Below are 14,407 nucleotides of genomic sequence, written 5' to 3' on the forward strand. Positions count from 1 at the left end.
AGCCTGCTACAGCACTGAGGGGATTAAGAGAGCACAGAGAGCAAGCCAGGAGAGAAGACCGAGAGAGCAGGCGTATAGAGACCTCAGAAGCTTCTGAGACAGACAGTGACAGTAAAGCATATCAAGAAAAACTCCCAAACACTCAGACAGCCACTGCAAGGACTGGACCAAGACACAAAAACACTGCAGGCCTCATTTGAAGGAATAGATGGGTAGGCGCCAAAGTAAGAATCCCTCCAACAACCTAAAAAGCAACATGGTAACACCAGAACCCAGTGGTCACACAACAGGAAGACTTGATCATCCTAACCCAAAAGAAGTAGAAGAAAACAACTTTAAACTCTTCAACTGGACTTTGGGAGCTCAGTCCAGTGCTCCAATGTGGATCTCTGCCTCTGTTTCCATTAGTTGCTGGATGAAGGTTCTATGGTGATATTTACGATAATCATGAGTCTGGTTACAGGGCAAGTCAAGATCTGGCCCCCTCACCTCTATTGCTTAGGGTCTTAGGCATGTCACCACGCCTTAACTGACTTAACCAACTGACTTCCCTTTCAAGTGATGCTGTGTGGTATAAACTTACAGAAAACAGAAATAACAAGTTGTGGCTATAGCACAGGAATACTGAAGTAGAAACTATAGGGTCAAATCAGAGATGTAGCCCTACAAATGGAAAATAAGTAAAGCTAAAAAACCACTTTTTAAAACAAACACAAAACCTGATGACCTCCCCTTGCAAAGTGATTAGCTGTAAACAAAATGCTTATGTCGGCACACAGCCTGGATCTACACTGCATCATGTAGGGAAAAAGGTCTATTAAACACCTCTTGGTACTATTAGTAGTACAAAAATGAAAGCCAAGTCCTAATAATGTACTGTTTGCTGATAATAGTTAAAAGAGATAAATACTTAAAATATCATAAATAACAGTCCCACCTAGTGTGACTCAAAAAGAACAAATAATATTCCCAATCTAATTATGGAAACATCTCCAAATAGTACAAGTTATCAAAAGTAAGCAGCCCTACCTAGTGTGACTCAAAAGAACAAATAAAATTCTTAACCTAATTATAGAAATATCCCCAAGATGTATAACCCCAGCAGCACAGACATTAAGGGCAACACTGAATAAATGGGACCTCCTGAAACTGAGAAGCTTCTGTAAAGCAAAGGACACTGTCATTAAGACAAAAAGGCAACCTACTGACTAGGAAAAGATCTTCAACAACCCCACAATGGACAAAGGTATGATCTCCAAAATATATAAAAAACTCAAGAAACTAGACTTTAAAAGGATAATTAACCCAATTAAAAAATGGGGCACTGAACTGAACAGAGAATTCTCAACAAAAGAAATTCAAATGGCCAAAAGACACTTAAGGTCATGCTCAACCTCCTTAACGATAAGGGAAATGCAAATTAAAACAACTTTGAGATACCATCTTACATCTGTCAGAATGGCTAAAATCAAAAACACCAATGATAGCCTTTGCTGGAGAGGGGGTGGAGAAAGGGGTACCCTCATCCATTGCTGGTGGGAATGCCAAAAAAAAAAAGAAATATCCCCACGATAGTGCAAGGTATCAAAAGCCCGGTGATACTCAGGGCGACTTGCAGAAAACTCTGAACAATAATAAACTTGAAATTCCTGCTAACCACACAATGATAGAATCAGTAATACTCAAATCTCTGGCAAAAAGAAGAAAAAGGGAGGATGGTTCAACATACAATGAACTATTGACTGGACTCAAGCACTGTCGTCGCAGGAAAGCAAGGTTTTACTTCTAAGACTTTGGAGTTGCTAACCTGTGAATGAACTAAACACAGAAAATTCAATTAAAAGAACCTTTCTTAGAAGCTGGAGAGATGGCTCAGAGGTTAAGAGTACATAATGGCATTTCCAGAGGACCCTGGTTTGGTTCCCAGCATCCAAATGGAGGCTAGCAATCATCACTCCAGTTCCAGAGGCTCCAGTACCCTCTTCTGCTCTTCGGGCACTTCACCCAGAATATACATCCAGGTAAAACAGCCACACATAAAATAAAAATAAAATCAATCTATAAAATAAACCAAGTTCTCTGGTCTGAGGATGAAGCTAAGAATTTGTCTAGTATGTATAAGATCGAGGTTCTACCCTAAAAATGAAGAAAAAATGGCCAGTCTGCTTTGCTGGACATGGTGGGTCATATCTATAATCCTAACATTTGAGAGGCTGAGGCAGGGCATGCTTAGTTTGGAGGCAGGGTAGGCACAAAAGGTTCAAGTACAGCATGATGTACAACAGCCTTGAGCTTAGGCAGACACAAACTTGGGTGCTGAAGCTGTTGTCAGGCCGCAGTTCCTCCTGGCTCTGGGCAACAATGGAGGCCTGACGTGAGGCAACATTCATCTTCTGGATTGGACCTCCTCGAAGGACCAGTGTGGTCCACGATAGCACAAGAGGCTATGTTGGTGTTAGAGATTCATGCTGCTTCCCCAGACAGAGATGAAGCCTGAGATCCACATGGACCTACACAGTCTGTGCTACTGTCCAATGCCTTGGTGATGTCCTCAGGCTCTGCTGTCTTGGTGCACCAAGCCTGTGTGAGTGGCATGTGTAACCACCTGAGACCATGTTTGAGGGTCACGGTCCATGCAGTCGCTAGGGTTCTGATATGGCCAACAGCCATATTGATGTCTGTGGTCCAAGTTACCACCAAAGTCCATGAGGAAGCCCATGGTCAGAGTTGATGTCTGAAGCCATGTTAATGTCTGTGGGTATGGGAGAGCCTGCTCCGCCCCTCAGTGCAGGCAATACAGGCAGTAGCATGGGTGCAGGACAGCTAGTCCCGCCCCATCCCAGCCACTGCAAAGCTTTCCTCAGCTGATGGATGGTTTCTGGCACGGATATAGGCTGAGAAAGACTCATTCCCTTTGGGAACTTGGCCACTAAGAATTTTACCATTTCAGTGAATATACAGTCAATACAAAATGGACTTGTCTTTTTTGAAGTGGGGAGATCATGGTGGACAGGAAGTAGACATGGGAAGACTGGGAGGTGAGCACCATGGAGGCACATAATGTGAGATTCCCAAATAATCAATAAAAATGTAAACAGAAGAAAAATGGAAATGAGAACCCTCTGAGACTCTGTCTCAAATATCCTGACAATTTCTCCCCTCTTATCAACAAACTTTGTAAATTAAAAAATTTGTAAAATAAAAAATTTGAGCAGCAAGAAAACTGAGCTTCCAGGAACCAGTTTACTGTCGTGTAACGAAAATAAAATTCCTTACCAAGCCGAGGGTAGGATATAAAAAAAAAAAAAAAATACAAAGATGGCCCAAGAGATTCTTTTCAGAATTAACTTTAATAATAAACTCCTAGCTTACTTTAATAAGCCTATAACAAGAACAGATTCTAGGCCATGATGTCCAAAGCATGACAGCTGACAGCTGATAAAACACTAAAGGCTTAATTTTCCTACCCTAGCAATCTGCCAGAATTTAATTTATTGAAAAGAGGCCAATGTCTTTTTTTTCTAATGATGATAGTGCATACTTTCATTTTTTTCAATTTTACTCAGCTTTATTAAAGTATAACCAACAGATAAATTTACAGGGTAAGTGTCTTAATGCAGATAAACATTACAAAATGTCTAAGTCGAGGTAACCAGCTATCACCTCACTTACCTATCACTTTTTATTGCTGACATTTAAGATCCACTCTCTTTGCAATTTTCAAGTATGGGTTTCTCTTATTCCTTAAAAAGACTACATTTATTTAGCTTTATAATTCTGGGCTACAATACTTTTACAGTGATTTCTGATCTTCAATAAGGAAAGTATGCTGGATCTTGTCATGAACGTATTTAGCATACATGGATTCAACACAGGCCCTGCTGAACCATTCTGATTTAGATGGTGTCATGAATCTCACCACACAAACCCCTTAAAGATGAAATGGGCACACACCGCATGCAGATTTTGGTGTTTTCTCAATCTTCTTTGTATGAAGGTAAACAATTCTATTACAAGGGTTTTCTATTCCAATCTATTACAGCATAGTTTTGTCAGAGGCAGTTTGTAGAAACTGTGATGGTACATCAATCACTGAGCCATTCTAAAGAGCTACATTATTGTTTATAGCAATTGTGATGTATAATAGACCTCTAGAACATATTCAGCCTAACTAAAACTTTGTACCCTAGGAATAACATCTCCCTATCTCCTCTCCCCAGGCAGCCTCTGATAACCACCATTTTAGCCTCTGTCTCTGAGTTCAACTTTTTATATTGTATTTATAAGTTAAAACAATCAGTATTTCCATGTCTTTCAGTTCTAGGCTTATTTCATTTATTATACTGTCTTCTAGATTAGATCACATAAAAATGATGGGATTCCTTTCATTAAGTATGAGTTGTCTTCCATTGTGTGTATACATGCATGCTTGTAAACACCATGCTATCGTTATCTATTGCTGATCATATTGTTTCTACTTTTAACTTTCTGAGGGATCTCCATACTATTTTCCATAATGACTGTACCAAGCCATAATTCCACCAACAGCCTATAGAGATTTTTATTATGTCTTTACCAACATGACTTTGTCTTTTTTTTTCTTTTTTTTTTCTTTTCTTTTATCTTTTTTTGGGGAGGGGGGTAATACTGCAGGGTGATCTTGAGCTCACTATGCACTATGTAGCCAAGGGTGCCCTTCCCTAGGGTGAACTCCTAGTTCTCCCACTTCAGCTTTCCAAGAGCTGGGATTAAGGTGTGCACCACAAGCTTTGCTTCTTTTGTCTTTTTCACAATGACCATCTGAACAGAGAAGAGGTAATAATATGATATCTCACTGTGGTTTTGCTTTCATTACTCTGATGATTAGTGATATCAAGTATTTTTTCATGGAACTATTAAAAAGAAGCCACTTTCTGATTCATTACTAGTATCACATATAAGTACTTATAGTTTAAAACTGACTTAAAAACTTCAAGCAAAATAAAGCCCTTACTTAGAAAGATGTTCTTCCTCTAGAATTATGCAAGAAACATTTGGCAATTCCCTGCTCCATAAAAATGGTCTTTTCTAGTTGAAAAGCTAATCCTGATACATTATTGCAAAGAACAGTGTCTTGCAGGCAACTCTATCTTGAGAAGTCTATACCCACCCTTACTACTGTGTGTACAACTGCCCCTTTCCTTAACACACACACACGTGTGTGTGCTTATTTATATTAAACCATTTTCTCAAAAAATAAAAAATATAAAAAAACCCTCGAACTTTCAGGAAAAAACAATTCTGCTCATCCTTAATAAAAAAAAAAAAAAGAAAGGAAAGAAAAGAAAGAAAGAAAAAAAAAGTAGTAGGTAGAGATCAGTGGTGAAGTACCTGAGTACAAGAAGCCCTGAGTAATATACAAAACAAATGAGCACATGAAAAATGTTCAACATCATTAAACAAGAACTAAAATTAAAACTACAATGAAGCCTGATGCAGTAGCTCAAATAGAGGCAGGAGAACATCAGGAAGTAAAGAGCAGCCTCAGTTACCTAAGAACCAGTTGGAAAAAACAAAACACAAAACACCTACAATGAAAAACTGTTACATATATAACAGACTAACCAAATTTCTAAAGATGGCAACACCAAATGCTAGTAATGATATGAAGGAATTAGAACCTTTTGGCAAGCAAGTTAGTTACTATAACACTAGCAATTCTACTCATGGATAAGCTAAAAGAATCAAAAACAGATGTTCAGCCGGGCCTTAGTGGCACACAGCTTTAGTCCCACCACTCAAGAGGCAGAGGCAGGCGGATCTCTGTGAGTTAGAGGCCAGCTTGATCTACAAGAGGTAGTTCCAGGACAGTTTCCAAAAGCTACAGAGAAACCATGTCTCGAAAAGAACAAAACAAAACAAAATTTAAAAAAAAAAAAGAAAAGAAAAACATATGTTCAAAGAAAAATCTATACGTATATGTTTATATAAGAGCTTTATTTATAATAGCCAAGACCCAGAGACAACCAAGATGTCTTCATGAGTAAATGATAAATTGTGGTACAGTTATACTGTGGCAAACTACTCAGCAATTAAAAAAAAAAGTACACTATTGCTACATTATAACAAAAGGATAAACCTCAGCGCTAAGTGGAAAAAGTCAATCCTAGAATGTTAGGTAGGGTATATAAGTTATGGTTCTTTGAAAACCTGATACAAAAACACATGACTGGTTGTCATGTTGGAAGAGAAAATACAGACAGAGGGAAATGGGCCAAGCTATAAGAAAGGTACCCTGAGCATTCCTTGTGATGATGAAGTATGTCAATTTGACTATCAAGGTACAATATCAATACTGTGGACCTGACATTGTAGTTTTTATAAGATGTTATCAATGGGGAAAACTGAGTAAAGAGTACAGAGGAATCCCTGTATTATTTTGTGCAACTACATGCAAATTTATAGTCATCTAAAAATGATTCAAAACCTAAAAGATACATTCACTCAGATCCACATCTATTTTAAATGTTTTTCTTGCCAGCGGATCTCATTGTGTACCCCAGACTACCTTAGAACTTGATACACAGACCAGGCTGCATACAAATTTGAGTTTCTCCTGCCTCCACCTCCCAAGTTCTGGGATGACAGGCTTGCACCACCATGACTATCTGAATGCTTTCAATTATATTTCCTTTGGACTTCAAGAGCTGTTCTCACCCCACCTACTTCTTTTTTTCTCCAAGGCTAACGGTCTCCACTGACCGCCCTTCTTTACCAATGTCATAAAGTCCTTCACCTCACACAAACCCAAACATTTGACCGGCTCTATTATTACCAAATGTGCTCCATAAAAGCCACTCCTTAAATCAAAGTCCGTATGAAAACCAATCAGGTCCAGAGTCTGTTATTTTTATACATCCATATTGCTTGACAAGATCACATTCCATACAGAACCTTTCGAAGTTTACTGTTTACTCGCAGCAGAGCTTCCCCAGGAAACACATTGTTTTCACAGCAATGATGCTTGCTCACTTACTTGACTATTTCACCAAACAATGTGTGTTTTAAAGTTCTAAATTACAGGAAATAGGAGGAAGATTTTTTTAAAAATGGCAAGCACCAATGTAAAGAAACAAGTAAAGACACAACTTTCAAAAGAGAAGAAAAATACAAGTTTTAAAAGTACAGATGCTGCCTGGAGTGGTGAGACAAGCCTCTAATCCCAGCACTTGGGAGTCAGAGGCAGGCGGATCTCTGCATTCCAGGACAGCCTGGTCTACAGAGCAAGTTCCAGGACAGCCAGGACTACACAGAGAAACCCTGCATCAAAAAACCCAAAATAATAACAATAATACAGATGCTGACAATAAAAAGAATGAAACTAGACAGGGAATATGTATGAAGAAACTGGTAGAATACTCTGTAATACCAGAACAACAAACATGCTTGAGATCATATCAGGCCAATAAAACCTCCTACAAAACCAGGTCTATAAAGTCTATTCTTCTGCAATTTTAACAACAACAACAACAAAAAAAAAAACTATGTAAAGTGAGGGCAGCAAAATGACTTAGCAAGTAAAAGTACTTGCTGCACATGCCTAATGAACTACATTCAATCCCCAGAATCCACATGAAGGTGGAGCGAGAGAACAGACTCCGCACACTTGCACTCTGACTCTACACACACATCAAAGCACACAAACATATGCACACACATACACACAAAAAAGTAACTTTTTTAAATTTTATATAAAGCAAGAGAGCTAATACTTTAATTAAAGTCATCATTTTTGACAAACGAACATCATTACTTATCTAACATACAATGTAACAATTACGTGGAATCTTAAACTCCAAAAGAATGGAAATATTCAAATGTCCCAGGTTCGGTGATGTGCACTCATAACCCCAGCATTAAGGTGGAATTGGCAGCAGGAATAAGAGTCATCCTAAACTGCATGAGTTCCAGGCCAGCTTAGACTACAGAAGACTACGTAAGACTATCGAAAAAAAAAAAATTAAATAAATAAATAAATAAATAAATAAATAAGCTAAATACATAAATACCCAAATACTTAGAACTATTTGTGGCTATTATTACTGGTTTAGCTTTTGCATAATCACCAATCTATTCTCAAAGCACATAACTAAATGAAGAATCAAGTAGTACAACGCAAGATGCATGTTAACTCTTCAAGACATAACAGTAGGTAGCACTTTACAGAGTCCTAACTCTATATGCACCATTACAAAAAACACTGAAGCTGGGTGTCTGATCCCATGCCTTCAATACTCTGGAGGCAGAGACAGGCAGATCCTATGAGTTCGTAGCCAGAAAGGACTACATAGCAAAACCCTGTCTCAAAACACAAAACAAATAACACTGACGCTAACAACTGCGTTCTAGACTGCTTAGATGTTTCAATATGTAGCTTATATTTTAAAGTCCTAAATTAGTTGTACAAATATCTATTACATGCTTAAATTTATCACTCACTTATTGAGAATTATCTAAACTCTTGAAAAACAAAAAACTTCATCTGGAGCAGGATAAGTTACAGACATTTCAATTAAATTATTTCCTTAGTCAGAAATAAATGTTCCAGCCAGCATAGTTTCTACATTACTTACCTTTTTTTAACTTTATTTAACTTTATTTCATGCGCATTGGTATAACGATGTCAGATTCTCTTGAACTGGAGTTACAGACAGCTGCGAGCTGCCATGTGGGTGCTGGGAATTGAACCCGGGTGTAGCATGAGGGGGCCGGTTGGTTGGGGTTAATGTCCTGCCCAGTACCCCACAGAAACAGCTGACCTGAGCTAGTGAGAGCTCACTGACTCTGGACTGACAGCGGGGGAACCTGCAGAAGACCAAATTAGGCCCACTGAATATGGGGGACAGTGTAAGGCTTGGGCAGTCTGTGGGGCCACAGGCTATAGGACCAGGTTTTATCCCTAGTACTTGAACTGGCGTCTAGGAGCACATTCTTTTTGGAGGGATAACGTTGCTCAGGGGAGGGCCTTGGTCCTGCCTCAAGGTGAAGTGTCAGACTTTGTTGACGCCCCACAGGAAGCCTTACCCTTTATGAAGAGTGGATGGGGGAGTGGGATGGGGAAGGTGAGGGACGCAGGAGGAGAGGAGGGGGTGGGAACGGGGATAGTTATGTAAAAGGAGGAGACTGTATGTTTTAAAAAATCTTAATAAAAAAAGTAAAGATAAAAATGAAACATTCTTCTGATGTCTATTTTTTTATAAGTAAAAATCTTGGAGAATGGAGCAATCTGATTTCCTAATTGGCAGCTGCTACACACTCCCTTGCTCTAAGTGCCTTCAGCAAAGGGGATGTCAGTCAAGCAGACAACCAAATCACCCTTACACCACTGGAAATTTGGAACATTCTGCGACTGCCTTGGGGAAGCTGCACAATGATCACAACTGCTTGCTCTAATCTCCAGAAATGAAAACATAAGTCCACACACACACACACACACAAAAAAAAAAAAAAAAAAAAAAACAGGACATAGGACATTGTTCTTAACAATCCCAAAATGGAAATGATCAAAATATGCACCAACTTCATGGACAAATAAAATGTGATACAAGTACATTCATACAATGGAGTTTTATTCAGTAGTAAAAAGAAATAAAGTCAGATACATAGCCATATGGATAAACCTTGAAAACATTTCCATAGGTAGCAAAAAAATAATTCCTGGATAAATCTATTTACACAAAATGTCCAGATGTCCAAAGCAGCAAGTGGGAAGCTGGATGTGGTGGTGCACAACTGTAATTCCAGCATTTAGGAGGTGGGGCAAAAAGATCTAGAGCTCAAAGTTAGTTCAAGAACAGCCTTGAAAAAAATAAAACAGGAAAGGAAGAATGGCATGGAAGAGAGGAAAATAATGAACAGTGATTCTCAAAGAATATGTGTTTGTTTGTGGAAGGTAAAATAGTCCTAAATTAGACTGTGGTGATTGCTGCACAACTCTACCAATATACTGCAAGCCACTCAGTTACACATTTGTTTGTTTGTTTGTTTGTTTGTTTATTTTTGGTTTTTCAAGACACGGTTTGTCTGTGAAACAGTCCTGGCTATAAAAGAACCCACAGGGAACTAACTGCCTGCCTCTGCCTCCTGAGTGCTGGGATTAAAGGTGTGCATCACCACCACCTAGGCAGTTACACATTTTAAACAATATGTAGATCATATGCTATCATATGAATTATATCTCAGTAAAGCTACTTTTTAAAGATAGGGTTTCATATACTCCAGGCTGGTCTGGAACTTGCTATGTAGCCAAAGATGACTCTCTTAACTCCCTGTCTTCCTGCTGTCACCAACCAAGTGCTGGGATACATGCATGAACACTTGGCTATAAAGCTATTTTTTAAATGGCAATGTATTTTATTATTCAAGGTAAAAATTTTAAAGACAAAATTTTAAGTACAATTAGAGTGAATGCCAATTGCTCTGACCCACCAAGCAAAATACAGAAATGACTATTAGTTAAATAATGTGATAAATAAGAGTAGAAATACAGACATGGGATTTGAAAAATGAAAAACAGAGCTACTGTTCACAACTTATTTGGAATAAGAATGTTAGTACTTGAGATGTGAGGGTAATTCGGCGGTGACATCATAACCCCATTGATCACCAGATTGACAGGCTGATATGGCTAGCTAGAAAGGTGTTCCCTTCCTTCCTCGCTGTTCTAAGTGTGACCTTCTCAAGCTGCACTGAAGAGGATGGCCCTCTCTGATAACTGACTTTCTTCAGCCAAGGGTTGAAGTATAGCTGTATTTTTATGCCACAGCCTCAAAAGAAGCTCTCAGCTGGGCATAATTGGTACAGGCCTTAATCCCATCTGGAGAAGCAAAGGCAGGCAGATTTCTGTAAGTTCAAGGACAGCATGATCCACGTGGCCACGCAGGGGTGGAGAAATGGCTCAGAAGTTAAGAGCACTGACTGCTCTTCTAGAGGACCTGGGTTCAATCCCAGCATCCACATGGTGGTTCACAACCATCTCTAGTGAGATCTCATGCCACCTTCTAGCATGCAAAAATACATGCAGGCAGAATTCTATATACATAATTGATGAAGGAAGGTCATTGGTTAAAAAATAAAGAAACTGCTTGGCCCTCATAGGTTAGAATATAGGTGGGTGGAGTAAACAGAACAGAATGCTGGGAGGAAGAGGAAGTGAGCTCATACACCTTAGCTCTGCTCTCTGGGGCAGATGCGATGAAGCTCCAACCCAGGATGGACGTAGGCTAGAATCTTCCCGGTAAGCGCACCTTGGGGTGCCACACACATGAATAGAAATGGGCTAGTCCAGGTGTGAGAGTTAGCCGAGAAGAGGCTAGATATAATGGGCCAAGCAGTGTTTAAAAGAATACAGTTTGTGTGTTGTTATTTCGGGGCATAAGCTAGCCAGGCGACCAGGAGCTGGGGCGGCAGGAACACAGCCCACAGCTCCTACTACACATAATAAATAAATAAATATTTAAAAGAGTACTGGCTGCTCTTTCAGAGAACCCAGGTTCAATTCCCAGCACCCAAGCCTGTCTATAACTCCAGTTCCAGGGCTTATGACACTGTCACACAAACATACATGCAGACAAAACACCAATGAAAATGAAATAAATTGTAAAAATTTAATCCAAATCCTCTAACAATATAGTCAGGAAAAACAACTAAAACATATAGGGTCATGTGATAGTTCCTGAACTTTCTTTTTTGTTGCTATTTAACAATGTTCCCATAAAGTAAAAGACTTCGTAATTCATGCACAAGGTAATAATAATGAGAAAATCTGGGGAGAACGGATAACATGTTTAAATTATAATATATACATTACTAAAGCCAAGATGCCAGAAAATTAAACACCAAAATCCAGTTGATACAAATACATTACTGGTGCTAGACATGTGGCTCAATTAATGGGATGTTCACCTAATAGGCAGCAAGCCGTAGGTTCAATCCCGAGCATGGCATAAGACTAAGCACAGTGGTCCTAGACGGTAATCCCAGCACTTAAGAAGTGTGGGTTTGATGAGGATGAGAAGTTCAAGGGTTTTCTCAACTAGCCGGCAAGTATGATCACAGCCTGGGATACAGGAAACTACATCTCCCATATAAAAAATTAAAATGTTTTACGCTGAGGGTTAACATATTAATCACAGTAAACTCAATTTATGGTACTACCTAAGCTATTTATTGTATAAAACAACAGCAACTGAAAACCACAAGCAACTCAAGACAACACGGATGCTGCTCTGATAAGGAATCCTGCCTAAACTTTGGTCCTAAATACTCAATTCAGCAGCCAGATTTCCTAACAGATGAGAACATAACATTTCCAGTCATTGAAAGCCAAACAGTAATAGCCACTAATAACGCATTTAGGAGAGGATTAGTGAGGGGCCCTGGGCTTTTATAAAGGACTATGAAATGAAAATCACTGGCCTTCCACAACACAAGAAAACAGGGAATGAGAGGAGCATGATCATGATACAAAGAGGACAGGGGAGCAATTGTGTGAAAGAACTGGCAAAAAAAAAAGGGCGGGGGGAGAGCTAAAAGGGCACTGGGGATTCAACTCAGTGGTAAAGCATTGTTGCTTTACCTAGTTCAAACTTTAGTACGGGAAAAGAAAAAAAAAAAGGAAAAGGAGAGCGAGGTACAGATGACTAAGGACAGTTATTTCCAGGAGAAAGGACATTGAGAAAACTTGCTTGAAACTAACAATGGAGCCTGGAGAAGAAAGCTGTGCAAGTAAAGCTAAAAGCAAAGGTCCCGGGCCTTCGGTCACTCTTTCCTGGGACAAGTCTCCCCATGAAATGATTAGTGACGCCTTCTGGAGGGAGGAACGCGGACCCAATGCTGTGCAAGGAGTGGTAAAGAGATTTTCCATTCAGACTGAAGGGAGACCAGAAAGCGACACAGGAAAGGACCAGGAGGAACTGGTTCTAGGACACCAGGAAACTGCGGGGATTCAAAATTGGTCTTGGTGAACAATTTTCAACAGGAAGTACAGCATATGGTAATCCCCAACTAAGGCAGAACCAAAGTAGTGAAGAACCTGTGGGCTGGGCACAGTTCAGCGGAAAAGCGCTTGCCTGGCACAGTGGGTTCCATTCCCAGCGCCACAAAAAAAAAAGGAGGAGGAGGAGGAGGAGGAGGAGGGGAGGGGAGGAGGAGGAGGAGGAGGAGGAGGAGGAGGAGGAGGAGGAGGAGGAGGAGGAGGAGGAGGAAGAGGACCAGGGAGGCAGAGTCTGGGATGGGAACTAGAAACCCGGTTTCCCTCCCCTGTGACCTTGGACAAATCACTTCACTTCCCCGCGCCGTCTGCTACTGGACAACAGTAACTGTGTCCCAGCGGTAGGACTGCTCAATGGCTTCCATAGATGTATTAGCACAGCAATTCGCACAATGCCTTGCGCTCTGTGTAACAAGTGCAAGGTAATTAACCAAGTCCATTCTGACGGCTCCACAGGCAACGCTGGTGGAAGCTGTCGGAGAAGGAGGCAGGGCAGGGAGAAGGAGCAGGTCCAGGAGCTGGCAAGGTCCCGGGGCTGCACTTGGGCGAGGTCGTCCTCACAAACCGAGCCCTCAGGTGAAAGAAGGTGGGAGAACTCTTCCCCAGGACCGACATCACCAGGACGCTCTCATCCCTGCACGCAGAGCCGGCGCCCGCTCCTGACTGAAGAGCTGCTGCCCGAAGGGAGCGGCGGCCCAACAGAGCCGAGCCTCACCCTCTCTCCAGACAGGCTCCCCAGCAGGGCCTCGCCCAGGACGCGGGACACCCGCGGCTCTCCCCTCTGCCAGCCGCCGCGCTCCGCCCGCTCCCGCCGACCCGGCCCCGCCCCGGTACCTGAGCGTGGGCCCGATACAGGCCGTGTCTGTGCTCTCGATCTCCCTCAGGATCCGCTCGTGCTCCGCGGCGGTCTCCAGGCTCTCCTCCGCCATCTTCGCCCGTTCCATCGCACGGCAAGGCCGCGCGGCCCTCGCTCACCAGGGACCCCCAGCACCCTGAGCCTAGGTTCCGCGGCCGCTGGGCCAGCACCCCGCAGAGCGACCCCGCCCTCGGATGCCACGCCCCCAGACGTCACTCCGAGCGCGAGCGTCGCGCACTGCCGCATGGGATTGGTAGTTCGCTGAGTGAGGCCGAGCTGGGTTCTATCCTTTCACTCGTCGGATCTGTGCCAATTGCTGCGACTTTGATATAGACAGAGCACTTTACGACACCTGTATACAGTGACATTAAATCAGACAGTGATATTAACTCTTCACAATTTTTTTAATATGTATGGGTATTTTGCACTACAAGTTTGCTTGGTACCCAAGGAAGCTAGAAAAGGGTGTCAGATCACCTGGAATTGGAGCTACAAATGGTTGTGAGGAGCCCTGGAATCGT

The 14,407-nt window shown here is 41.3% G+C and overlaps 1 protein-coding gene across 2 annotated transcripts in view; it reads right to left on the reverse strand.

The window, feature by feature from the left end:
* Exoc6b (exocyst complex component 6B) overlaps positions 1-14,064 on the reverse strand; it is a 514,534-nt gene extending 500,470 nt beyond the window's left edge. For both annotated transcript variants that reach the window (XM_057789522.1, XM_057789516.1), the window contains exon 1: positions 13,865-14,064. In XM_057789522.1, the coding sequence (XP_057645505.1) occupies positions 13,865-13,974 (110 nt within the window). In that variant the 5' untranslated portion in view covers positions 13,975-14,064. The remainder of the gene's footprint in view (positions 1-13,864) is intronic.
* Between the last annotated feature and the right edge of the window lie 343 nt (positions 14,065-14,407).

This window comes from Chionomys nivalis, chromosome 1, assembly GCF_950005125.1.
Source record: "Chionomys nivalis chromosome 1, mChiNiv1.1, whole genome shotgun sequence".
Classification (NCBI taxonomy): domain Eukaryota; kingdom Metazoa; phylum Chordata; class Mammalia; order Rodentia; family Cricetidae; genus Chionomys; species Chionomys nivalis.